We start from the raw sequence: 25,424 nt of genomic DNA, 5'->3' as shown, positions 1-25,424 counted from the left end.
CCCAATAAAGCTATAACTCGTTTATCGAAAGCCTCATATGTCTTCATGTAATAAGCAAAGATTCTTGTTTCACATATACTCAGTACCTTTACCGCTCGATATTCATGAAGTGACAATGCAAACAACAAGTTTGTGTGTTAGGTCCTAAGGGAGCAATGTAAGTATGCAAATAAGTTGTAGGTGTCAGATGCAGAGAGGTAACTGCGCAAAAGAATACGTATATATTAGGCTACAGGTTTAGAATCGCATACATCTCAGTGGTCTATCAGGAACGTCACAAACAACTTCCTTGCCAACCAGCCCTTGCACAGAGGGAGGGAATGGCTGGCACGGTGCTCGAAGTGACGTCATACTATTTCCAAACATAGAGAGGTTTCTTACATAGGCAACATTTTGCACAATATATTTTTTAGATGCAAGACTGTACTGGTCCACATTGATCATACTGATGTCTTTTGTTGTTACTTTGTGCTGTGAATTACTAGGCATTTAGTCACCATGATCTTTAAAAGCTAATTTCAGTGTTCTCTTTCATAGTGCTGACAACTGTGCTGTTGCATAAATTGGGCAAAAAAGCAACACAGAAAGGCTGTCGCAATAAATACACCAACATGGGTATTCTCCCGCAAACAAAAGTCGGCACTGGTCCTGTCATTACCCGTCTTCCTTCTCTCTTTGCCTTGTTTGTGCTGAAACAGCCAAACACCTGATGAGTTAGATGAGAAATATCAACGCATCAAAACTATAAGTGCTTGCATCAGCAACTACAACACAACAGCGTGATAACCGCACCCCTGCCACACAGCAGCGAAACATATTTTGAACATGCTGGCAGTGTATTATTTTATAAAAAGCAACTCTGGCAGATTACAAAATCTCACATTGCGCATGCAAGTTTTCTTCAAAGTCAGGCGTACAATGTAGGTGCTGGCCGGTACATTATTAGTTACAAGCAAAGGCGTCTTGCAGGTACACATGCAGATTGCACGAACACCTCTCTCTCTCTCTCTACACTAGGCACACACATTATATCTTTCAACAAGCACACGCCACTGTTTAGGGGCATAATAACGCTCTACCGTGAACGTATGCTAATCAACCCACTTAGGCGGTTGGCTAGGTGAATCGAGCCAAGTTACAAATTGTATCGCCCGCGAACGTAAACAAAATGCTGCTTTGCATAAAATGGCACTGCAGGCTTCGTTTAATCAACAACGTAGCAAGCGCCATGTGCGTCTTCCTCACTACATTGCACATATGAAAAAATCGATCACCATACACATGCATGTTGTCGCAGTTGTCTCGAATTAGCTTCAGTAAGGCCGTGCCGATGCGCCATGGCTCTGCTGGCGTTAGCGTTGTCAAAGCAAATCGGCAACCACACTCGCAAAGGCACGTAAGGTTGCCGTTCCACGATGCCTCGTTCGAGTGCAGCAACACACACTTGCACTGAGTGGCATACTTGTTCTACATAAAAAAGTGTCCCCCTTACCTTTAGTTTCTTTCACACTGTCCTGAGGGAAGCAACCACAGGCGTTAGCCGTCACCTCGGAGTCCTTCGAGCGCCCGCCCAACCCGCCGATTCCTTGGACGACTCGCACTTGATCCGTACTCGAACAACCGCGGGAATAGGGCGCAATCTTAGCACATCACACGAACGAGGAACGGCGCTTCCTTGCGTAATTTTAACATTTCGTGCTCTCGTGTGTAGCAGCGCGAACACATGAGAGACGCACCGAAACGGCATGCCCAGGGAAACAAAGACAAACAACATGTGGCTTTAGCTGTGAATGAATTTGGCTTGGATATCTGTGTGAGGAAAATAAAAAAAAACATGTGTCGCTGCTATAAACTAAAAAAATGTATGTTATCTGGCAAAACAACTTTAAAAGTGATAAATGGTTATTCAAAAAACAAGTTCCAACTTATGACTATTTTCGCAGGTCTTTGTTTTGTTTTTGTTCTAGCATACGAGAGCCTCCTACTGTTTCTACGACAGACGTAGTGCGGTTTAACGTTCGGTGCGTGTCGCCGATGCAAAGCTCTACAGTAGTGATATCAGAGTTATCAATTCTCAATGAATCATAGGACGGCTACAAAGCAGTAACATTTCGACATAGTGCAGTACGCAATCTTTCAAGGTATGACATTTCTTTGCTCTGAAGCAAATCGAAGCAAGCGGGCCGGCGCAATCAGCTGATGTCGCCACTACGCGAGGCATGGTCGTGCGCAATAGCGTCGCGCCCCGCGCTCGATTTGTCATCAAGCGATAGAGCTACTACGTGGAATGCAGCTAGATGCAGGGATTAGTGGCATATTTATTTTTATTTATTTGTAGATACTGCAATCCCACATGAGGGATTATAGCAGGGTGGGAAGTACAATCATAAAATGTTCCTAGTTGAACAAGAACAAAATACGGAAGCAAAGTACCGTTCTCGGAATTACAAAAAAAAAGGAAAAACTGATATACAAAATTCACGAATACATGATCAACCATGGCGACAAAATACAATTCAAAATGTACAGGATAATAAATATTCCAGAAACAGAGTCACATACGCAAGGATTGGAAAAAAAACACACGGGTGATAATTCTACACAATTTCAAATATATACACATATATACATACATATACATACACACATATGCACACATATATATTATGCAGTTAAACACAAGGCAAACTTTTCAAGTGATGGCTGTAAAACAACGTCATTAGTTAGGTTGTTCCATTCCCCGACTGTTCTCGGAAAAAAATGAATACGTGAAGCAGTTATTGCGTGTTTGAAAGGGCGTAATGGAGAGGTTATGGCGATGCCTTGTCGGATACCCAGAGGAGAAAGACAATAATTTGCTAGTGTCTATCTTATAGTGCTTCTTAATTAGTTGATATAAAAATTTGAGACGAGAAATTCGGTTTCTTTCAGTTATTGGTGGAAGATTAGCTCTCGCTAGCAGTGCACTAACAGATGTGCGACCATAACTGTTGTATATAAAACGGGCTGCCTTTCTTTGTATTTTTTCAATCTTCTTTTTATTAGTCAACGTAAAAGGATCCCATATAACGACTGCATAATCTAGAATGGGTAGAACTGTTGATTTGTACGCCAGCAAGCGCACAGTGGGAGTGGAGTGCTTGAGAACTCTCCTAAGAAATGAAAGTCTTGTGTTAGCACAAGCTGCAACATAATCGATATGCTTATTCCACTTCAAGTTGTTTGTAATGTAAACCCCTAGATACTTGTAATACTGCACCTCAGCAAGGTATATATTGTTACAGCAATATTGGAACAAGAGGGGCTCTTTTGTGTGTGATATGCGCATAAATACGGTTTTTTCAAAGTTTATGGGCATCTGCCAACTGTCGCACCAAGATTTAACTTTTTGAAATGCGGCATTTAACTTTATTTGGTCATTAGAATTTTTTACCTCGGAGTAAATAACGCAGTCGTCTGCATAGAGTTTTATGTTAACGGGTATGTCATTCACAATGTCATTGATATATAAAAGAAAAAGAAGCGGACCAAGTACCGAACCCTGGGGGACGCCAGATTCCACAGAAACCCTCTCAGAGCATTTATCTTTAAATACAACATATTGCTGCCGGCTATGAAGGTAAGATAAAATCCATTTAGTTAACTGCTTGTTTTTGAGTATGTTGTCTAGTTTGAAAATTAATTTTTTGTGAGAAACCTTATCAAACGCCTTTGAAAAATCCATAAAAATTACGTCAGTCTGCTCACCATTATTAATTGTCAATGCAAAATCGTAAACGGTCTGAACTAATTGGGTACAAGTAGAGTAGCCTCTTCTGAATCCATGTTGAGACTCGGATAGGGCATTATGATCAGTTAGAAATTCCGAAATATGATTATGAACTATATGCTCGAGCAACTTACAAACTGTTGACAATAGTGATATTGGCCTATAATTACTAATTTCATCTTTCTTACCCTTTTTATGAAGTGGTTTCACTTTGGCTGTCCTCCAATCGATTGGCAGCGGTCCTTCTTTCAACGATTTTGTAAAAAGAATGCAAAGATCTTTGGCGACCCATTCAGCGTACCTTTTGAGAAAGGCATTGGGTATTTCGTCAGCACCACCAGATTTTTTTACATCAAGTTTCAAAAGCATGTTGAAAATTCCCTTTTCACTTACGGTAATGTCAGGCATCGGCGGTAATGGTGACACAAAATTAGGCAGTTTGCCATCATCATTAGTAAAGCAGGACTGAAACTGCCTATTGAATGCATTTGCAATTTTTGTGGCATCAGTAATTTGGACACCATTAATGGTAAAAGCATCCACATCAGTATAAGATGGGGAAATTGCTTGCCAAAACTTCTGCGGCGAACTAGTAATGAAACTAGGTAAAGAAACTGAAAAATATTTGTCTTTGTCAGCTGCAACTTGTGTTTTAACTTTGTGAGACAAATCTGAAATTTTGGATTCCAGGTTTACGCAGTCGCCTACAGATCGACGTTTTTTCTTTAACCTCTTTAACTTTCTCTGCAAATGTATAGTAGAACGACTTATCCAGGCATTCACACGTTTGTTTTTCTTGCGTATCAATGGCACAAATTGTTCAATACATTCATGTATAAGTTTTGTAAAAGAAGCCCAAAGATTGTGAACATTTGCATCAGTGCGAGAGAAATTATCTAGATGAAACGAAAGCACGTCTATTATAGCTTCGTCATCGGCTCTGGAAAAGTTTCGAAAATATGAAACTTCGTTAGCTTTGTCGACTTTAACATTGCTGAGGCTAAGGAAGACGGCCTGATGATCGGAAATTCCTGGCATGATTTGAGATGTGGCGTTCTCGAAAATGCTACCGCTTACGAAGAAAAGATCTAGTAGAGTCTTACTGCTATCCTGAATTCTTGTGAAGCCTTCAACAACTTGAGTAAGGTCAAAGGCAAAAGCAATATCAAGCATTGCCTCTCCTACCTTGTCATTACGACTTTTGGGGGACATTGTTAGCCAGTCAACATCAGGCAAATTGAAATCACCAGATAGGATTATCCGATCATCAGGTTTGACATGGTCACATAAATACTCCTTCAACACATCCATGGTAGAAGCATCAGAGTTAGGGGGTCTGTACATGGCACCAACAATATACCTAAGGCCGCCACTATAGGCTTTGCAGAATAAACACTCAATGTAGGCAACTTCAGGCATCAAGAATACATTAAGTGCACTTTTGTAGATTATACAAACTCCACCACCCCTACTACCACGGTCTTTCCTGTAAACTCGGTATCCTGATGGAACGAATTCACTATCGTATATTTCATCACTGAGCCATGTCTCAGTCAGTATAACAATATCAGGATCGTTAGCGATAATTAGCCCCTCGAGCTCTGTGCTTTTATTGACTACGCTCCTACAATTGATGTTAAGAAGTTTCAAGAATCGATCATCATTTTGCCTTTGTCCAACCCGCCTATCACTTTTCAGCCGAAAGCGGCATTTCTTGTCACTGTCCCAACCGTACATAACGCCGTTTACACTTAGCTTATCATAGATAAGCTTTACCTTAGCCCCTTTTTCCTTTTCGTCTTGAGCAGTTTTCCAAAGCATCCTTCGCTGCTCACGGACATGATGCGAAAAATCTTCCGCAATAGACAATGAAGTGCCTTTAAGTTTATGCGAAACTTTTAAAATTGACAGCTTTTCTTTATAATCCAGACACTTTATTACAATTGGACGATTTTTATTTTCCATACTGCGGCCTAACCTATGAATTCGCTCAATGCTGACCGCTTTAAGTCCCAGTTTATCTTCTACAATGTCCTTATTAAATTTCTTTTCCAATTCTTCATGTGTCTCATTCTTGGGTTCATAAAGACCATAGATGATTAGATTATTTCGGCGACTCCTATTTTCTAAATCATCTACTTTGTCCCTAAGCGCCACGAAGTTTCTATCAAGGTGGGACATTTGGTCTTCTAAGTTTTTAATCTTATCGCCCAATGTGGCAAGACTAGACAGCTGTTTCTCCTTTGCCTCCATTCTGTCGCTTACTGAAGACAATTTCTTTTCTATCTTCTCATGAGAAGATTGTATAGATGCAATGGTTTCCATTATTTTTTGTTTTCCGGCCAGTAACTCACGCAACGTATCACTTTGGGAGGGACCGTGGTTTGTTTCAATGTCGCCACAAAGTAATAAACTTTTTGCTAGGGTGAAAATATAAGTAACAACATTTAGTACAAAGTGTGGGCAAGGCAGCAGCAACAAATAAGGGTTGTCACTACGAAAACAATGCGATGGCCGGTTATCACCAACCTGAAGAACGAAGCAGAAGGGATTACTGAGCATCCCGCCGGTAGTGCTGCTGCCTGGCCCACTGGGGTGGCTCGCCGGTTCACGCCCTTTTGTAGCTTCCAAGATGGACACGTGATGTGACGTCACCGAAGATGGTCGCAATGGCCATCTTGCGGTGTGAGGACTTTTGATGCTGCTGATACCGTAGTCGGCAAGCGGCGATGGCTCCGGTCCATTACTGCGTAGCAGTTCGGCTTGCTTGATTCCAGGGAGGCAGCCGCGCTGTGATAGCCGAATTTCTTGAAGCACAGCCAAAACCTGAAGAACGAAGCAGAAGGGATTACTGAGCATTCCGCCGGTAGTGCTGCTGCCTGGCCCACTGGGGTGGCTCGCCGGTTCACGCCCTTTTGTAGCTTCCAAGATGGACACGTGATGTGACGTCACCGAAGATGGTCGCAATGGCCATCTTGTGGTGTGAGGACTTTTGATGCTGCTGATACCGTAGTCGGCAAGCGGCGATGGCTCCGGTCCATATCTGCGTAGCAGTTCGGCTTGCTTGATTCCAGGGAGGCAGCCGCGCTGTGATAGCCGAATTTCTTGAAGCACAGCCAAAACCTGAAGAACGAAGCAGAAGGGATTACTGAGCATCCCGCTGGTAATGCTGCTGCCTGGCCCACTCTAATTCCCTGTGGTGGCCGACTCGATCCCAAGAGAGCCCCGGGAAACAACCTTCAACTGCTCAAGCTTGTGTGCGGGTGTAAAAATACTTGTTTTCATCCGCGGCGGGGCAGCAATCTATAGTTGAAGGACATGCGAAAAGCATGTGACATATATACATTCACAAAACATTTGCACACAACAATAGATATGATCGCATATCGTACATAGATAAGCCAACACATAGCGTGTAAAAAGCAAATTTATATACATAACTTAAACTCGCGTGCACTTTTCAGCGCGAATAGCTTAGCAAGTTAACGCACTCAGTTCACGTAGGCGAGCACAACTAAGTGGCGCAGGTTCGAGTCCCGCCAAGTCTAAATGTTTTTTGTTTTATATTCAACGTTTTTATTGTACTGCTATCTTTTCTAATGCCTTAGGTTCTAAAACAAAATAAAAGCAATATTGCGTTCAAGTACGTATGTGGGACTGTGTTTTTTGCGCAACAGTTAGTATTTTTATTTTCATTATTATTTTTTTATTTATTTCATAATATAACAAAATTAAGGACTAAGGGGAACATTGGGTCTGCTTGATTGTGAAGGGACTCGAGAACTGAAAAAACTCAAACCAAAAAATTTTTTTGAGAAAAAACTGAGCATTTCACAGCCGGACCAGTTTCTTCAAGGGTAGGCCCTAGGTATGCGCGAGACTTGCTATATGACTCATCTCAAGCTGTGGCAGTTGAGGGAAGGCAATATCACCGAGAAGCAGTTCCAAAATATATTGTGGTTGATGTTTTTGATTCCTCCAAAATAAGTGCTGCACAATTGTGATCGAGCCAAACCAAGAATTGCGGGCACGAAGTCACGAGACAGTAAATGAATAATGTTGATTGTTTGAAAATCCTCGCCCTTAATAAAAGGAAGAGTTGTGGAGTGCTACGTAGCTTAACTCGCAGTAGGAATTTTATATATACATATAGATAGTTTAAAATGGACAATGTTGCACACACACACATTGGTTAAATTTCTTTGCAGCACAGTTGAAGCATCTATGTAGAACTGAAGTTTCAAGAAAAGCTCATGCGTCCTCACTTTATTGCGCTTTACATAGCTTGTATGCATCCATGCAGCCATGATATGATATATTTTAAAGCATTTGTTTAACCTATAATCTTCTTATTCATTAAAGCTGGCCCATAAGTTGTGTCTTATGTAGCACTACAATTGAAGCGTAATCTGCATGGTGCTCTGAAACAATGCTTTTGAAAATCTCAAAACGACCCAGTTCTATACACGACCATCCGTGCATCAATGATAAGCACCATTATGTGTCCGTACATATCAGTTGTGCTCTCATACTTAATTATTTTTCTGACCACTCCCTCTGCCCCTACCTCGTTTCTGTCGTGAAGCTGTGGCAAGTTGTGTATAGCTGTATTTATATTGTAGGAGCACATACTATATAAAAATTATTTTTAGGCTACATGCAATTAGTTTTCATAGATTTTCATTTCTTTTGTCGGTGCTCAGGAGAGCTAAGCTATAAGTCGATAATTTAAAATGACATTTCTCTTTGCCAATGTTAATGAGAACAGTTTCAATACTATTGACAAGTTCATTCACATTGAATTTAGTTCTCATTATTATTGTTTCTACCAAAAAACGAGCCCTTGAAGTTATGCTTTTTTTGCTTGATTTGTTTTCGTGTGACAGCATGCAAGTAAAATGATAGTTATTGTCATTCCTTGTGAATGACACATTTTTCGTGTGGCAGACTTTAGCACCTGGTCATCTGCAGAAGTTGCATTCATTCTGGAAAAGGGCGAACAGCGGTGACTGACAACACAGACTACCCTGCGTTATTCTTTTGTACTATATATGTCACTGTGCAATCATTTATAACTTCATAGATCTCAGATTTCCTGCTGAAAATGTGACAACAACTGTAGAGTTTACACAGTTTTGCAACAATGCACATGCCTTTCATACACCATTGCACATTTTCGTAAGCACCTCACAAAATCTGTATATTTCCACAAGACCTTACAATCTGCATTTTCCTTATGAAAGCTTCTGTACACTCCATAAACTTTCCTTATCCTTCCATATCTTCAATAATGAACTCTCCGTATGCTCGATAAGTTTCCTTATCTTTCAATATTTTCCATAAAACTCACTCCATCCACGCCATAAAACTTCCTTATCCTTCCATATACTCCATAAAAAGCTTTCCATATATGCCATACATTTTCCTTAACTTTCCGTATACTCCATAAAAAGCGTTCCGTATACGCCATACAATTTCCTTATCCATCCATATACTCCATAAGAAGCTTTCCGTAAATGCCACACAACTTCCGTATATTTCCATAAAACTCCATATTTTTTCGTATGTAGCATAAGGAAATGTTACGGAGTCCATATATTTTCTGTAAGATTTTATACGGAATGTTTCAGTAGGGTGATTGCCAGTGTGATGCGATTAGTAATCGCCCGAATTATGCAGAATGCAGAAAATTTGTGGCTCAGAGCTCCTTTCCAGAGTGATGATTACAGAGACCGGGGTAAACAGTACTTTTTGGATAGCGAACTATGTTACGTATATGTCCTCTAGATCTACAGGATCAAGCAGAGCGATGATATATGGGAGAAAAAATTTGCCATCAGTACGGTTGAGTGATAGATCATTGGATTACCCAGAATTTGTAGCATGTGAGTTTAGACATGGGTGAGTAAATATAACAATTGTCTGTGTTTGTCTCTCGCCTTTCGCAAAAATCTCGCCTTCTGCATTGACAGCACTTTTTCAGACGTACACGTAAGCTGTGATATATTGTGGAAATTGTATAGCTCACAATTTCATTTGGGGAAGAGCCTCTGCTATTGTCGCGAAAAGTAACTACAAAAAAGAATTCAGGATAGTTCATTGTGGTTGTTAAATGATGGTTCAGGGATGTTCCTACAAGGTTTAAATTACTCGAGTCGCCTAGGCCTCACGCTCTACTCACTCGGTATTGCATCTGGGGTTTTAAGGCAAACAGACTTTGAAACAAGGGGTAGTGATCATTTACCTAACCTAACACAACATTGAAAACTACGCTTTCCTAGATATAGGCCCTGAGCAAAGATGAGTAACTGGCAAGCATTTCGTTATCGTTTGTCACACGAAGCTGATACGGTTACTGACACGGACCACTTAGTATCACTCGTAGAACACAAACTAAAGCAGTGTTTCAAGTTCGTTCAAATTCATAAAGGTTACGCTTGAGTGGACGCTGAATACGAAAGACTTAGGGCCATTTGCCGAAGAGCTGAAAGAAAATACAGACGCACGGGTGTACTTGAAGATTACCGCGACTGTGAAAAACGCATGATCGCATGAGCCGACAACTGGATAAACTAAGCACAAAGCGCTGGCGGGAATTCTGAACTTCGCTAATGCCACTTACACCCGAGTCAAGTCAAAACTATGGAATGTTCTATGCTTTTAAACTGAGACAGTAACACAATAACAACCATTTAGGGCCTTGGCTTTAGGGAAGAATGTACCAGAAACTACCGTTGCGGACAAATTTTGTCAGCATATTACACGACCAAGTGCAGCCGGGCACACGCCTGAATACATTAAGGCTGTTGGAGACATTAAAGTATTGATTAATTCTTCTAACAATAGACATCATAATGACCCAGATCATCCATTTTTTGGAAGAAATAAATAACGCACTTACAGCGTGTCTACTCCGGACAGGAGCTGGTCCTGTTGACAAAACATAGCGGCATTAGAAGACATAGGTCCTATGGCCACAAATACTTTGTTGAAGATATTTATTGTTGCATGAACAACAGAGTGCCTGCAATCTTCCTGGAAAGTTGCGAGTGTGGTTCCAACTCTCAAACCCGGCGAAACACCTTTATCCATAGATTCTTTGCGTCCTGTCAGCCTGACTAGCTGTTGTTGTTAACTTATGGAAAAGGTGAGTGACGCTAGATTTCAGTGGTGAATGGATTGTACGAATGTGCTTCCAGAATATCTGGCAAATTGTCGTATATGCCGCTGCCCCTTGGATGCCATTCTAGACATTGTAACTTATGTACATCATGAGAGGAGCTGTGGAAGAATTGTCGTTGCAGTATTTCTAGATATTAAGCGAGGATTCGACACAACCAGCGACGCTGATGTACTACACGGTTTAATTCATTTAGGAATAATCGGCAGACCACTAAGATGAATTGCAGAATTTTTACAAGACAGGAAAATCTTCACTGACACAGCTGGCGGTGAAAGCAAAGGGCATGATGTTGGTCAAGGAGTTTTAAAGGGTAGTGTACTAAGCCCATTTTCGTTTAATTGAGTTATGGCTGAATTATTTCATATCTTTCCTACTAGTTTGAAATATTCACCATATGTAGATAATCTGTGCATTTGGGCATCAGACACGAATATTCAAGCAGTTAAGCAAAAACGTCAAGATAGGCTGTCAATAAAAAAAGGCTTTTTTAAAGCAGAGGCATGATTCTTTCTCATGAGAAAACATCTGTTCTTTCATTCACAAGGAAATGCCTTGAGATATTTAAACTTCAGATAGACGCTCAGCGCTTACAACTTTTGCGACAGCACAAATTTCTAGGGGTTATTTTAGACAGACGTATGCCTGTCTAAATTATCCCTAGACAGATATATAAATATGATAGAAAAAAGTAAATTCTCTGATCAATATAATACGTCGAGTGATCGGAGTGAGATGGGGTAGCTCGTGTTCTTCTTTATTGCGTGTACATTCAGCAGTCATTCGAAGATTGTTGGCCAGAAGCCTTCGTATCTTGGTCTGCCGCTAGAGTCTGCCAGTGCTTTGGTAACTGCGAACTCTCGTCAAACGACTTTCTATGCTCTGAGATTTACGGAATCTTGCCGGCATTATAATCGGTTGGCAACTCAACACGCAATTCACCCCCTATACTGAGCTATTCGGGAGAGATCAGCTGCAGGAATATAAAAAATAATAGAATAATTCAAAAGTTTACTACCAACACACGAATACTGGCCTCCATGTGCATCCCACCCACCAAGTCGACTCTCTCTCCAAGATATTACAACTTCGAGTCCGGGATTGAATTGTAAGACTGATATGCCTCTAATCGTAATAAAGCAATTAACCTTAACACATTTTTATACCAATTACAAAGACTATATTCACGTGTACACCGATAGAGCATGTCTGAATCAAATCTCTACGTCGGAATTTTTCGTACCAGCATACCGGGCGAGAAAAGCATTTAAAGTGAGCCATTTAGCAACATCCACAACGGCAGAACTCCATGCAATGCTCTTTGCTTTACACTTCGTGTGTTTACAACCAGGTCCGCTTCAACGGGTTATCAGTCTCTCGCAGTCCTCGCTAGTTTCTTTAAAAAGAATCAGCTTGGGCAACAAAGCTAGTGAGCTCGCACATGAAATACAGAGAACATACGCTATAGCGAAAGATTTATGGCACACCACTATGTTCCAGTGGGTGCCAAGCTACTGCGGAATCACAAGAAACGACATAGGTGATCATATTGCACATGCAGAACACAGAGAAAATATTATATCACTGCTACCTTTAATAATCAGCAATGCACGATGTCTAATAAATAGGCTGAGCTCTCAAATGTCTATGGAAACTTTGTTCAAAAATGGTGCGCAAAACTCTCAGTTTGATCCTGGTATACAATTTATTGATTCTGGTATACAATTTAGTATTCGTTAAAAGTTAGCCGATCGGTAGAAACAATCATCTGTAGGCTTCGACTTGGGACCGCCTACACGAAGGCATTCCTGTATAGGATAAGGAAAGCTTGCAGTCCTACCTGCTGATGAGAAGAAGATCAAGAAGCAAGAAGATGTGGAGCACATTCTTCTACATTGTAAAAATCATGATGTACCTCGAAAGAACCCTTAAAAAAACTCAATTCTTTAGATAAGCGACCTCCATCATTTGAAAAAATCTTGGCTTCATGACCAAAAGGAAAGCTACAAGCCACTGCAGCGCGTGCAGTCGATCACTTTCTGGACGAATCAGAAATACCTCAAAAGTACTCAAAGTGTTTTCAAGTTTCACTATGATATTTATTGGAATGCCATTCTTAAAACAGTTCAGTACTTGAGCGACAAGATCACCTAAGATATTTTATTGAACTTTCACGTTGTGTGTGAACACCTAATATGACATGAATACTTGTGTTTTTACAAACTATTTGTGGTGTGGGCATATTTCCCTGCAGTGTGAACACGTTTCTGTGTGGTGCGGACACTCAGTATTGAAAAACGAGTACTTACTGTGTAAGCGCTGTGCTATGTACATATTTAGAAAGTTGTGTTTGCTACAAAATATGCGATGTCAATTTTTGTGCAAGAGAAGAGGAGTAGCCGGCACCACGCAATGGCACCATTTCTTCATATACATTTATTTAAAAAAAACACTATATGATTGTCCCGTAGCACAACCAGTTTCCCGAATACATCATATACTGCGTGGCTGAAGCCTCAAGATGCGCCGAGTTGGAAAAAAATGCGAATAAAGCGATCAGGGGTTATTTATTAGCACTACTCATTACAAAACGCACCGCCAGATTTGATCATAAAATTATAATCATAACTATCCACAAAGTTAAAAGCTGCGTAGCGTTCACGTGCATCCCTACAGACGCGTAAGGAGCCTTTTGCTGATTCCCAAGAGAAACAATTATGGCATTGTGGGCTCCAAACAACTGTGCTTGGATTAGGAATTGAACGATACATTCGTTTTTTTTTTAGGGCGCGGTTGAGTCATGCACCGAGAATTAAGCTGGTTAGCAGTTCAGAAGGCGGTGCGCAGGAGGCCCAATTACGCTATTGTGACTTGCTCTTGACGCCCAACGTCAAGCGTCTTTCAATCAATTTTTTTCGTGTACCGGCGTTAAAGCTGTGGGCGAGTTTGATACATTCACGTTAAGAGTGTGGACGTATAAAAAAAAAGGCATTCTCTCTGGCACCATAGATGCGATTACCACGTTTCTTTTTTGCAGTGCACACAGCATTTGATCGTTTAACCAGTTTTGACTATATAATTTACAATGCCAGCGATGTGTGCTACGTAGTTGGAAACCTTAATATTACAGGTAAGCTGAATTTGCCACATTGCAAAACTGAAATGGTAGTTCAGTGCCTTCTTCTGAGCCAAAACATCCATGCTGAATCATTTGGACACTGATGGTGTTTATACGATTGCTATCGCATCATACCGACACTCTCGGTGGGTTTTTGCCTTCACTGTTGTCTTCGTGTATTGTTGTCATCATGGCATCATTCACCTGCCAGCAGGAGCTGCGGTGTGCTCCGTATAACAGAATCTCGACAGCCTCGCACATGCATGGCGTACTGTCAAGGTATCGCTGAAAACGACGGGATTGATCCTATCTAGCCGCCTGCTGATTGAACAGGGAAAGCCGACGGACACGTCAGAACGGCTACTAACAGTGCGCGCCATTCCCCGACAAAGGAGTACTTAAAAAAAACCAGGAATTACGGTGACTGCATAATTCGTCTGGCAGCAGGGTCATCGGAGTGCTCAGACTAGCAGAATCTGAACATCTTTGTACATGCAGGTTGGTCTTAATCCTCCTATTTTTCTCGAACTTAGCTGATCTTAAGTGCTGCCTCTGCAGCCTCTGCTGCTGTTGCCGTTATTTTTTTTACTGTTTTCCTGCTTGTTACGCATGGTGTTGTGGAGTTGGCTGCCGAAGAAGGAGATACTTGCTTATCATGTTATCAAGATTTTAGCGACAATGAATCTGTCATGAAGTGTGCTGACCACCTTCAAACCTACCATTTTGAAAAAGGTGTTTGGATAACTTAACGTGTGTACAAAGGTAAAAATGAAGATACAAGGAAGTAACTAAAATGTCCCACATGTCGTGTTATAGCGTTTAGCAACCATTCTAGCACAGATAAACAGTTTGTCGCGCAGCTTGCATTTAATATCAAGCAACTCTGTGATATAGCCAAAAATCTGACCATACTTGCAACAAAAGTAGACGACCTGTCCGTTTTAAATTTAAGTGTATCGAACATTGAACAATCAGTGCAATATATTTCAGGCAAGCATGATCAATTGCTTGAAATATCTACAAGGCGTAAAAAGGAGACTGATAAGCTTCAAAAAAGTGTCGATGCTGTCGAAAACAGCCAAGTAAAACAAGAAATAACCAAAGTAAAACAAGAATTGAACAATCTGTAGCAGCATAGCCAACGCCATAACTTGGAGGTCCATGACTCGCCCCACAGCGATAGCGAGAACCTTCTAAAAAAACTGAGTAACCTCATTCAAAGGCTTGGCTTGCTGCCCTTGAGTGACAATAACTCAGAAACATTCTATCGTCTTTCGCTCGGATAAAAACAAATTTCCAGTTACACTAATATGCTTTCATACGTTGGCTATCAAGAAAGTCTAGCTTGCAAAACGTAGCAGTCTGAAAAACATTGGAGACAACATTCGTCTTTTGCCCTATCTGACGACCCAGAACAAAAACAATTTAATAGCGTGATAAAGAAAGCAAGAGAAGCCAACTATATTGCTTCGTGTGCTCTCCCAAGGGCACGATCTTTGCAAAAAAAAAAACAAGAACCTAACGTCCTTGTGGCATGGGTAGCCTCCCAAGACAATGTAGCTAAGATCCGGTGAACCTCTATTGCGAGCAGCTAGAAGAGGTTTTAATCTTCAGCAGCCAAAACGTCATACTTTGACTCAGATCTCTTGACTAATTTAGTAAAAAATGATTGTCAACCTCTTAATCGAACTCCTTCCCTATACCATTTAAACGTGCAAAGCCTCAGAAACAAAGCAGAGAAATGTGTTTCAAATATGCAAATAATAACTTGCTGCTTTGACATTACTGCTCTGACTTTGGCATTTTCTAAACATGGTTTAGATCCAATATGGATGTCAAGAATCTTCCGAGTTACAACATTTCTATGTTTCATAAAATAAACGTGTAGGTGGCGTGGCCATGTATATAGAGGCAAACCTGCTTTATGACATTGTTTATAAATATACTGCTAATAATGATGCCTATAAATCAATTTGTATCGTTAATAACAATCTCAATGTTCTTTTAATAAATCGTCCTCCTCAAAGTAAGGTAGAAACGTTTCTTGAATTTTTCTAGTCTATTTTTCGGAATTCGCTGCTCTCAACTAATGCAACGTGAAAATGTTTGGTGACCTTAATATATGTTCACTAGTAAATAGCAATATTAAAACAATTCTGATTGAGACATTGCCGTCCTATGGCTGTTAAAATGTCGGTAATAAACATAATGGTCACTAAACAATCTGCCACATTGCTTGATGTCTGATTTACAAGTTTCCTTTCGGAAAACATTCTGTCTAGTGTGTTTTCGTCACAAGAGGAGTGGCCACTTGTCATTTTCAGGGGCGAAGCTCCTTAGGGCGTGGGCTGTGCGTCCCCTGTAGCCTGTATGTAGCCACCTCTAGTTTAGTTCTTGCAGTGTTCACTAGATGGCGGTACCGTCCCCTGTATGTAGCCAACTCTAGTTTAGTTCTTGCAGTGTTCACTAGATGGCGGTACCGTCTCCTGTATGTAGCCACCTCTCGTTTAGTTTTTGTAGTGTTTACTAGATGGTGGTGCTTGTAGCTGATGATGAAAAGATGCAAGATGTTATAAACTAGAAAGCGGTACTTAGTGTTGATGAAAGACGCGAGATCTTATAAAATAGGAATGATGTCACATATGGCGCGTGTCATTGGTTGAAGGCAATCGTTCGATTTAGTGCGGCGACGTACGCTAGGGGGAGCGATGTAATAAAATCGAGTGGGCAAAATGTACAGAGGATTCATGGTTTACCAGGTTTACCTCCTGAGCATCGCCCACTCATCATCATTCACTTCGTGGATATGGCGGAATTTTTTTTGTTCTGCCCGCTTTAAAAAAACAGCTATCAAAAGTAATTACACGCATCGGATAATAAATTCTGATAGCGTTACAAACTTCTCTTCTTTATTGGGTGAAACAAGCTTGGATCAACTGTACCGTGAATCTGATCCATCAAAAGCCTACGATATCTTTTCTACAAAGAATCACTGGGAACTATAATCATGCTTTTTTACGTGTTATGTTTAAAAAACACAGAAAAGCTAGAAAATAGTGGATCACACCGTAATTACTCAAAGGCAATAAATAAAAGAAACTTCGTGTTCGCTCATTTCCTGAAAACAGAGATATAGGCAGTTTTAGTCGCGTTTAAAAAGTATAAGCATAAATTAGGCTTGAACCTAAAAAGGCAAAAATGCATATAATCAAAGTATCATTTCAACCATAATTATTAAGCCGAGATTATTTTGGGATGCTGTTAACAAATATAAAGCAATTGAACGACCACCTATACCCCCCCAACTAAACATCAATGAAACAGCCTTTTCTGGCACGATGCTTGCAAATTATGGTAATAAGCATTTATCAATACCAAGTGCTTTTCTTCGCTTTAAGATAGGACTCTCTACAAAATATGGTAATTCCTATAGTTCTGCAGCCTACAAACATTAGGTTTTTACACGTATGTTGGATGAAGAGATAGCTCTACTATGTGCCCACTGAAAGACGCATGCCAGCACGGTTACGATGAAATCAGCATTTCACCAATTAAAGCTGCTATCTGTGATCATTCTAGTCCACTAAGTTATATCTGCAACAGGGTGTTAGAGATTGGCATTTTCTCTGAAAAAATGACGGTAGCGCGTGGTACTGTTATTCATAAAGGTAGCAGTAAAAATTACCTCATTATTTATTCACCAATATCGGTACTACCTCTTTTTTTCGAAAATTGCAGATCAGAAATCGCAATTTGATAACGATCACATCATTTTGTTCAAGTTAAATATATTATCTTGAAACACCAGTATGGCATCCAGTCCGAAACTTGGTCAACTCTGTTCTACTGCAGGTAAACGAAAGGATACTCAGCAATTTCGAAGAGCGATATTTTACAGTACAATTTTCTCATGACTTTCGAAAATCGCTTCATTCGATCAAACACCCAATCTTGTTTGAAAAGCTAAGGGCGTATGGTATCCATCGAATGGTCTTCACATTATTAGAGAGCTACCTCGAATGTAGAATTCAATACACGCAGCCTAACAAATTGAAATCAGATATGGGTAACATAAACTTTGTGGTTCCTCAGGGATCTATTTGCGGGCCTTTGCTCTACCTTTTATATATAAATGGCATTGCGAACATTCATTTACCCCCGCTATTGCTCTGTACGCCGATGACGCCAACGTTTCCTTTTTCGGTCTAGATCTAAATTCATTAAACCAGCGTGCTGACAACTGCCTAAACGAACTTCATACCTGGCCTAATGAGAATGAAATAAGCCTAAATGTAAAGAAAATACAGTACCTAATAATTTGTGTAACAAAAAAGAAACCCCCTCTTCCTCGCAACGTAGAATTAAGTATCAACAACATTATAATAACACCCGTCAACTCGTGCCAATTCTTGAGAGTCGTTTTTAGGTTTGACCTCAGCTAGAGTGAGCTTGTAGATCATGTTCGTGCTAAGTTATCGGAATCTCTTATATGTTACACGGGTTAAAATATTTATAGCCATTGCACGTTAGAAAACAATTATATTTTGCTTTTATTCATCTCCAGCAAACATAATGTCACGTTATCTGCGGTACGTGCAACAAGACTTCTGCCGAGCGTGTTTCCTCTTTACAAAAAAGAATCTTCAAAATAATTTCGTTTCAACCTCTCCAATCAACCAGCTCCCTGTATAAAACAATGAACGTGCCATCATTATCAAAATTATATCAGTTCTTTTTGGCAACAATCATTTTCTGCGAATTTAAACATGATCGTACATGTTCTCAAAAAATATCTAAACAGAGAAGTGGCACATGATGGCCAACGGGATCAAGACTAAGAAATACTCATGGCTATAAAACAATAGAATATCAGATCATTTTATTGTTGAATGCATACCCATTCCTAATCGGATTCGGCAAACAAAACTCAAGTATGCCATGTTTTAAAAAAAAGGTAAAGCAAGGTTTTCTGCCCCACTGAAATTGACAATTGTTTTTCAATGAGCGTTAAAGTTACGTAGATTTGTTTATATGTGTAACATTGTATAATGGGTAAACCTAAGCCATGTAAACTTTCAAATATTTTTGCCCAAATATGTTTTTCCTTCTAATCTTTGTTTATATAAGCTGTGCAATGGGCATTTCACCTCATTTTTCCTGCTTTCTCTCTACCTATTTTCTCTGGAGCATTGTACTTAATATTTCTGGTTTGCTCCTGACTATCCGACGTATGAGTCCGGGGCGAAGGACTCGTCAGAACACGTACGGGTCTCCTTTAGCCTTGCATCGTGGACATATTTTATGTTGTCGTGCAACTATGTTTGAAATAATAATAATAATAATAATAATAATAATAATAATAATAATAATAATAATAATAATAATAATAATAATAATAATAATAATAATAATAATAATAATAATAATAATAATAATAATAATAATAATATCTGGCGTTTAACGTCTCGAATTCATAAAATAATTATGAAAGACTTCGTAGTGAAGGGCTCCGGAAATCTACATCTTTGGTTGACATCGTACAGTAAACGGGTAGCTACCATGTCCTTTCCATTGAACTGCGGCTGCCACGGTCGGCATCCAACCCGCAACCTTCTGGTCATCAGCCGAGCACCAAGGATGACCTTAGGCAAATTTTCTGGCGCCACTAGAAGCAACAAGAGGCCTTCAGCTTAGTAGTTCCTCTTGTATATCGTCATTTGAATTTGTAGAATGCTTGTCAGCGAAGTAATGCGCAGCTTCCAGCAAGGATTGCAAGGTAGAGTCACATTTTTGCTCACGTTTGAAGCTGCTCATATCTGGGAAGTGAGAATAAAGAGAATCTAAATATTCATTAATGCTATTGTCAGTAGCAGTAGTGTGTACTGAAGGAAAGCGGGAAAAGCAGTCGGCATCTGTGTAACATCGTCCACTTTTACGGGTCACTGAAAAGCTGTACTCTTGGAGGCGCAATGCCTAATGAGCCAGCCTGCCAGACGGGTCGTGATTTCTCACTAGCGAGTAACGGTCGGTCACTTCTATCAATTCGCGGCTATTAAATTACGGTCGGAACTTCTGAATGACGAAGAAGACTGCTCAGCACTCGAGATCGGTGACAGCGTAGTTGTTCTGGGCTGTGGTCAGTGTCCGACTGGTGTAGGTTACGACATACTGGCGGCTGCATCAGATTTTAGACCACCACAGTGCCAACACCTAGCTCACTCGCATCAGTATGGAGTTCAGGGAAAGCATCAGGATAAAAATTTTTCAGGATGGATCCTGAAGTCACGAAAAATTTCAGCTGTTGAAATCCAGCCTCATATTATTTATTGCTCGAGTACGGCGTGTTTTAATAAAAAAAAAAGACGTCTGTGCGCACGCAAGTTGTAGATTTATTTTGATAAACCAGTGAAAATGTGAGCAAAGACCTAAAATACTTCGCAGGTTTGTGGTTGCTCAAAGTCACGAACCACGGTGGTCTTATGTAGGTCAAGTTGTACGCCTTTTCTATCCATAACAAAAAGACTAATACGATGGCTTGACATTAGAGTTCAAGACAAGGCCAGCTTGTATAAGCATTCAAGCACAAGTGAAAAGCGGTGGTTGGGCTCTCAAAAATATTTTCCGTAGATAATTTCGTCGAATAAATAGTAAGTGCATATTTCCCATATTGTTCACGGATCACTGTATCAATCAATTCCTTGAATGTCGCTGGAGCATTCCACAAACTGAATGACTTAAAGTTACACTCAAAATACCGTTAGGTGTCGCGAAGGTGGTCTTCTCCTCTTCTGAAGGATGCATACCATTTTAACAATGTCCAGAACACAATTCAATCAAAACGGGAGGGGAAATGCGGGCAATCGACGACGTCATCTGTACGCGGCAATTGGTAGACGTCCTTTTTTGTACTGGCGTTTAGGCGGAGTTAGTCTGTGCAGAACATTCATGAATTGTCCTTTCTTACGACAATGACAGCAGCTGCCCAGAGACTACGCGAATCTTGAATCACGCACTTTAGCTTATCTTGGTCTTTTTAAGCGATGACTTTCCTTTCGGACGACAATACGCGATAAGGCTTCTGGCGTATTGGTGGTGCTTGGCCCGTATTGATGCGGTGTCGCGTACGTGAAGGTGGTGGCATCGCGTAGCCTGCGAGCACCTCCTGTCGCAGAAATCATTCAGTTGAAGGAAGCCACTCTTACATTATGCGCTCAATGTTGGCAGAATAGTCAGGGTAGGAGTCTGCATAGGGTTTTTTACGGCCCCGGACAGTTCAAGTGACCGCATAATAAAAGGAGTTCTTTCGTGATAGCTTGCCACTTTAAGTCCTGCAGGCACATTTATAGGCTGTACGGAAACGTTCGCAGTCCCTAAATTGGCACAACCGTCGACGGTGAGCACGAGGCAACGAGGCACAGTGACGTTTTATTACATGGGTTACTAGAATTTTGCTAGGCAAAGCCACAGCAAGAAGAGCTTGCGCGCAAACATCGCGGTATGCGGGGCCGAACAGACGTCTCGAGACAACGAAAACTCGTCTGAGCTGTCATCAACAATATCTTCCGTCAGTAAAGAGGGCAAGACAGTGCGAAAACTAATCGTGCCATCACCACAATTGTGAGTGGCATCGCATTCACGCAAAAAATCCATACCTAGAATGATGTCGTGAGTCACATGTGCAAGCACCATTAGTTCAATTCCAAGCTTTTGTTGTCCTACAGAAATTAAACAGCCCAAACACCAACCGGGCTCAACATTGGCACCCTTACGTCAGGGAACACAGAAATACGCTTCCAAGCAAACATTACTTTTCTCCTAAGGCGATTTTCAAAAGACAGGCTCAATATAGAAACCGTAGCACCGGTATGAACAAAGAGAAAGTACTCACGTTGTTTACAAAACCACTAACTTTGTTCTTAACCAGTACATTACAAGGTGGTCTTGAGAAAGATGATCTTGCGGCCTCGCTCCTATCGGTCACACCAGTTATCTTCTCTCGTCCCCGAGTGGCGACACGGTGACGGGGATCACTGTTGGCGTGCTGGTCGTAGTGTAACGCCGTGGTCGCAGGAAGGGAAGTCAGTGCGTGCTTGTGTTTTGCCTTTGCAAAGAGCTCAGAAATGATCGAGACTTGTCGGCAGGCGCATGGGGCGTTTTCACCCTGAATCGTGGAGCTCACTACTGACGGCAGCAGCGGTACCTAGCAATGCCTTCAGGCAGCCCACAGCTGTAGCTAGTAGGGCTGTCACGTTTAGTCGGCCCCGTTGAGGTAGACCTCGTTGGTCATTAACAGCCAGGAGAGGATCATTGAGGAGTAAATCGCCGTGATGCAGCTTGTCCAGAGAACACAGAAACTGTACTTTTGTACTGAAATAACATAGCGCCGGCGCTCTGAAGAGTAATACCGCGAGATGAGATGGTCGTATCATAACTATTATCAATGTTCGACAGACTCATTTTTTGCTGATAGTTTGGCGCGCTACAGCTGGCTTGCGCTGCCGCGCCGCTCACTCTTTGTGGTATTTTGTTTTTTTTTTCTCGTTGCTTAATCTCGGTTTGCGTGTTAACTTATCGCCAGGTCACCAAACTGGTCTTGACTTGTGAAGACAACGTCAATCCAGTAAGTTTACACCATTTATTGCGAGTTCTCAGGCTGGTACAGTCCATCTAGACTGTTAAGAACGAACACAAGTCACTCATACATATCGAAAGCTTCTGCCTCAAGTACAGACTCTTAAAGTCCAAAAAACATATGCATATAACTGAACATAGAGATCGCTGAATGAGCGTCACTTTCATTGTGTTACAACGTTCGAATTTATACGTTGGCTCCAGAACAAAAAAATCTGATCCTACCATCCACTATGCGGCGCTTACCAAGTAGTGGTGAGTTGCAAGTGAATAGATGATGTGGAATCGGAAAAGAAACTTCGAAATTGCTGACAGATAACTTGTGCAGTGAAAGCAATGTAGTTTTGCTAAATTTGTTACTTAAACAATCGCGGATGCATGCAGTTATGAATCTTTCTCGCTCTGCGATGTTACCTTGATTCAGTACTATATAATAGGTTAATGTCGCCTTGTGTCAACATAGTTGGCATGAAACTGTATTTCGCGGCCGTGAGCCCCTATCATTGGTAATATGTATTTAGGTGATAGGCATAAAAATATTTCAAGCTTGTTATGTTTCTCGTTAAAGTTACGTTACACGGTTATTAGAACCAGATTTTCTCGTCTCAAGTATATATTCGTAGGTGAGTATGCAGTATGAATTGGACGAGGGCACGCCACCGCGTCAAATTCGGTCATGAACTTGCCCTTTCTAATGCAGGCTGTCCTCCTCTGGGCGGCTACCTCACCCGTATGCGCAGACAGCACCGCTACGCTCCTCGACTACGAGGTGGACGAGCTGCCCTGCCAGTTTCCGACCCTTTTTGGCACAGACCAGAAAGAGGCCGCCCTTCTGCCGTTCTCAGTCCTCAATCAGTTCCTCATCTTGCAAGCCGGAACAGCTATCTGCGCGCGATCATCGCCATGCCTTCATAAGCAGTCGGCTGTCACGGACTAGATGGGGCACGCCACCATGTCAAATTCGGCCATGAATTTGCCCTTTAAAATGCACGTTAGTTTTCTGCCTCATGCAGAATGCTGCCGTTCAAGTGATGCATTTCTGTTCGCGGTGTCCTGCCCCTCTGACACCCTTGACGCTTGGCGTAGATTGCTGTCCCAACAGTTATTTTTGTATTGTGTTAAGTCTCAACTCAACTTTCTTTTGCTAATCCTTTCTGGCGACGTGGAGCTCAACCCAGGTCCCATAACTCTCGCTCCAACCGTTGGATCAAACGCAAGTAGAATAGCGCAGTTAGAACTCGAACAAAATATTGTGAAAAACGAGTTGGCCGCAATTCTCACAGCCCAATTGAACATCGGAGGTATGGTCGCCAGTATTTCCTGTCGTGCTGACACTTTAGACAACTTAATCGGTACTTCCCCATCTCCTGATGGCAGTACCGGTACCAAAGCCACCGCAATCGTTCAAGAAATGTCATGTGAAATCAAAGCTATAGCCGACAAATATGAATATTCCGAAAACCGCCTTAGACGTTATAATTTGATTTTTTTTTTCGGAATCCTGGACATTAGGAACGAAACCTGGCCCCAGTCGGAAACAAGCGTAGTTTCTTTCTGTTCCGAGAGAGAGAGAGTGAGAGAGAAATAACGTTTATTGCACCCGTCTAAAATGACGGAGGAGGAGGCTTCGGCCTCTGCTCCCAATCATCCCCCTAGCCATTGGCCGGAATCCCTTGGGACTCGGCGGCGGTCGGGGTGAGACCGATGACTTCACGCTGTTCTTCAGCGTCACGGCTGTGTAATAAGGCCTCCCAGGATTCTACGTTTCTACTTGAATCATTGTAGGATGGGCAGGTCTATACCATGTGCACTAAACCCGCAGTGCTGTTGCAGTGCGCACATCTGGAGTTGAACGCTTCCGGGTGCCATTTACTGTACAGGTGAGGGTTTGGAAACACCCCGGTTTGCAATTTTGCCACATAATTTATTCCTTTTTGCTTAGCTGTTTAGCTGCCTCTGGATAAATCTTACGGTGGAGTTTATAGTGTGCGGTGATTTCCTGAAACGTTCGTAGTTCGTCTCTTGTGGAGAGGGGCTGCTCGCACGAAGGCGGCGGGTCAGCGTCGATGGACCGGAAAGTGAGCCCTCGAACGATCGCGTGCGCCTCCTCATTCCCCTTCAGACCTTGATGGGCCGGGGACCATACTAGTGAGATTAGCTCTGCGGGTACTGGTCCTTGTCTTAGAATTTTGGCGGCTGTAGCAGAGATCCTGCCCATATCGTAGTTTTTAATGGCTGACTTAGAGTTGCTAACAATCACTCGTGTGCCTTTTTGAGATATTGCCAAAGCAATCGCAAGTTCTTGTGCCTCTGTGGTGGTTGTGTTCTTAGAGGTGCAGCACGAGACCAGGTCCCCGTTCTCGCGAACCCCTACCGCTGTGTGTGCTCCCTTTCTTTCGTGTTCTGCAGCATCCGTGTAAAGCACGCCAGATCGACCTTCAAGTTTCGCCTGCAGGGCTACAGCTCTAGCTTTGCGTCTGCCTTCATGAAACGCCGGATGCATGTTTTTCGGCAGCGGTATAATTTTCAGTCTTGCCCTAGTTGATTTAGGTATGCTAGCGGTCTGCCTGGAACACTCCGTGGGCTTGAACCCCAAGCGCTCCTTGATTTTCCTCCCGGTTCTACTTCTCAGAAGTCTTTAGTGCTGTGACATCAAGGCGGCTTATATTATTTCATCTAAAGTGTTCGCGACACCCAGCCCAAGACGTTTAACCGTAGAGGTGTTC

The 25,424-nt window shown here is 41.7% G+C and overlaps 1 protein-coding gene across 1 annotated transcript in view; it reads left to right on the top strand.

Moving 5' to 3' along the window:
• LOC142767038 (uncharacterized) overlaps window positions 1-25,424 on the top strand; it is a 114,201-nt gene that overhangs the window by 52,744 nt on the left and 36,033 nt on the right. Inside the window, exon 5 of the mRNA XM_075868255.1 lies at window positions 13,987-14,079. Within this exon, the coding sequence (XP_075724370.1) occupies window positions 13,987-14,079 (93 nt within the window). The remainder of the gene's footprint in view (window positions 1-13,986; window positions 14,080-25,424) is intronic.

This window comes from Rhipicephalus microplus, chromosome 7 (genome assembly GCF_043290135.1).
Source record: "Rhipicephalus microplus isolate Deutch F79 chromosome 7, USDA_Rmic, whole genome shotgun sequence".
Taxonomy (NCBI): Eukaryota; Metazoa; Arthropoda; class Arachnida; order Ixodida; family Ixodidae; genus Rhipicephalus; species Rhipicephalus microplus.
Note: the sequence above shows the minus strand (reverse complement) of the source record. Positions and strands in the feature narration are given on the sequence as shown.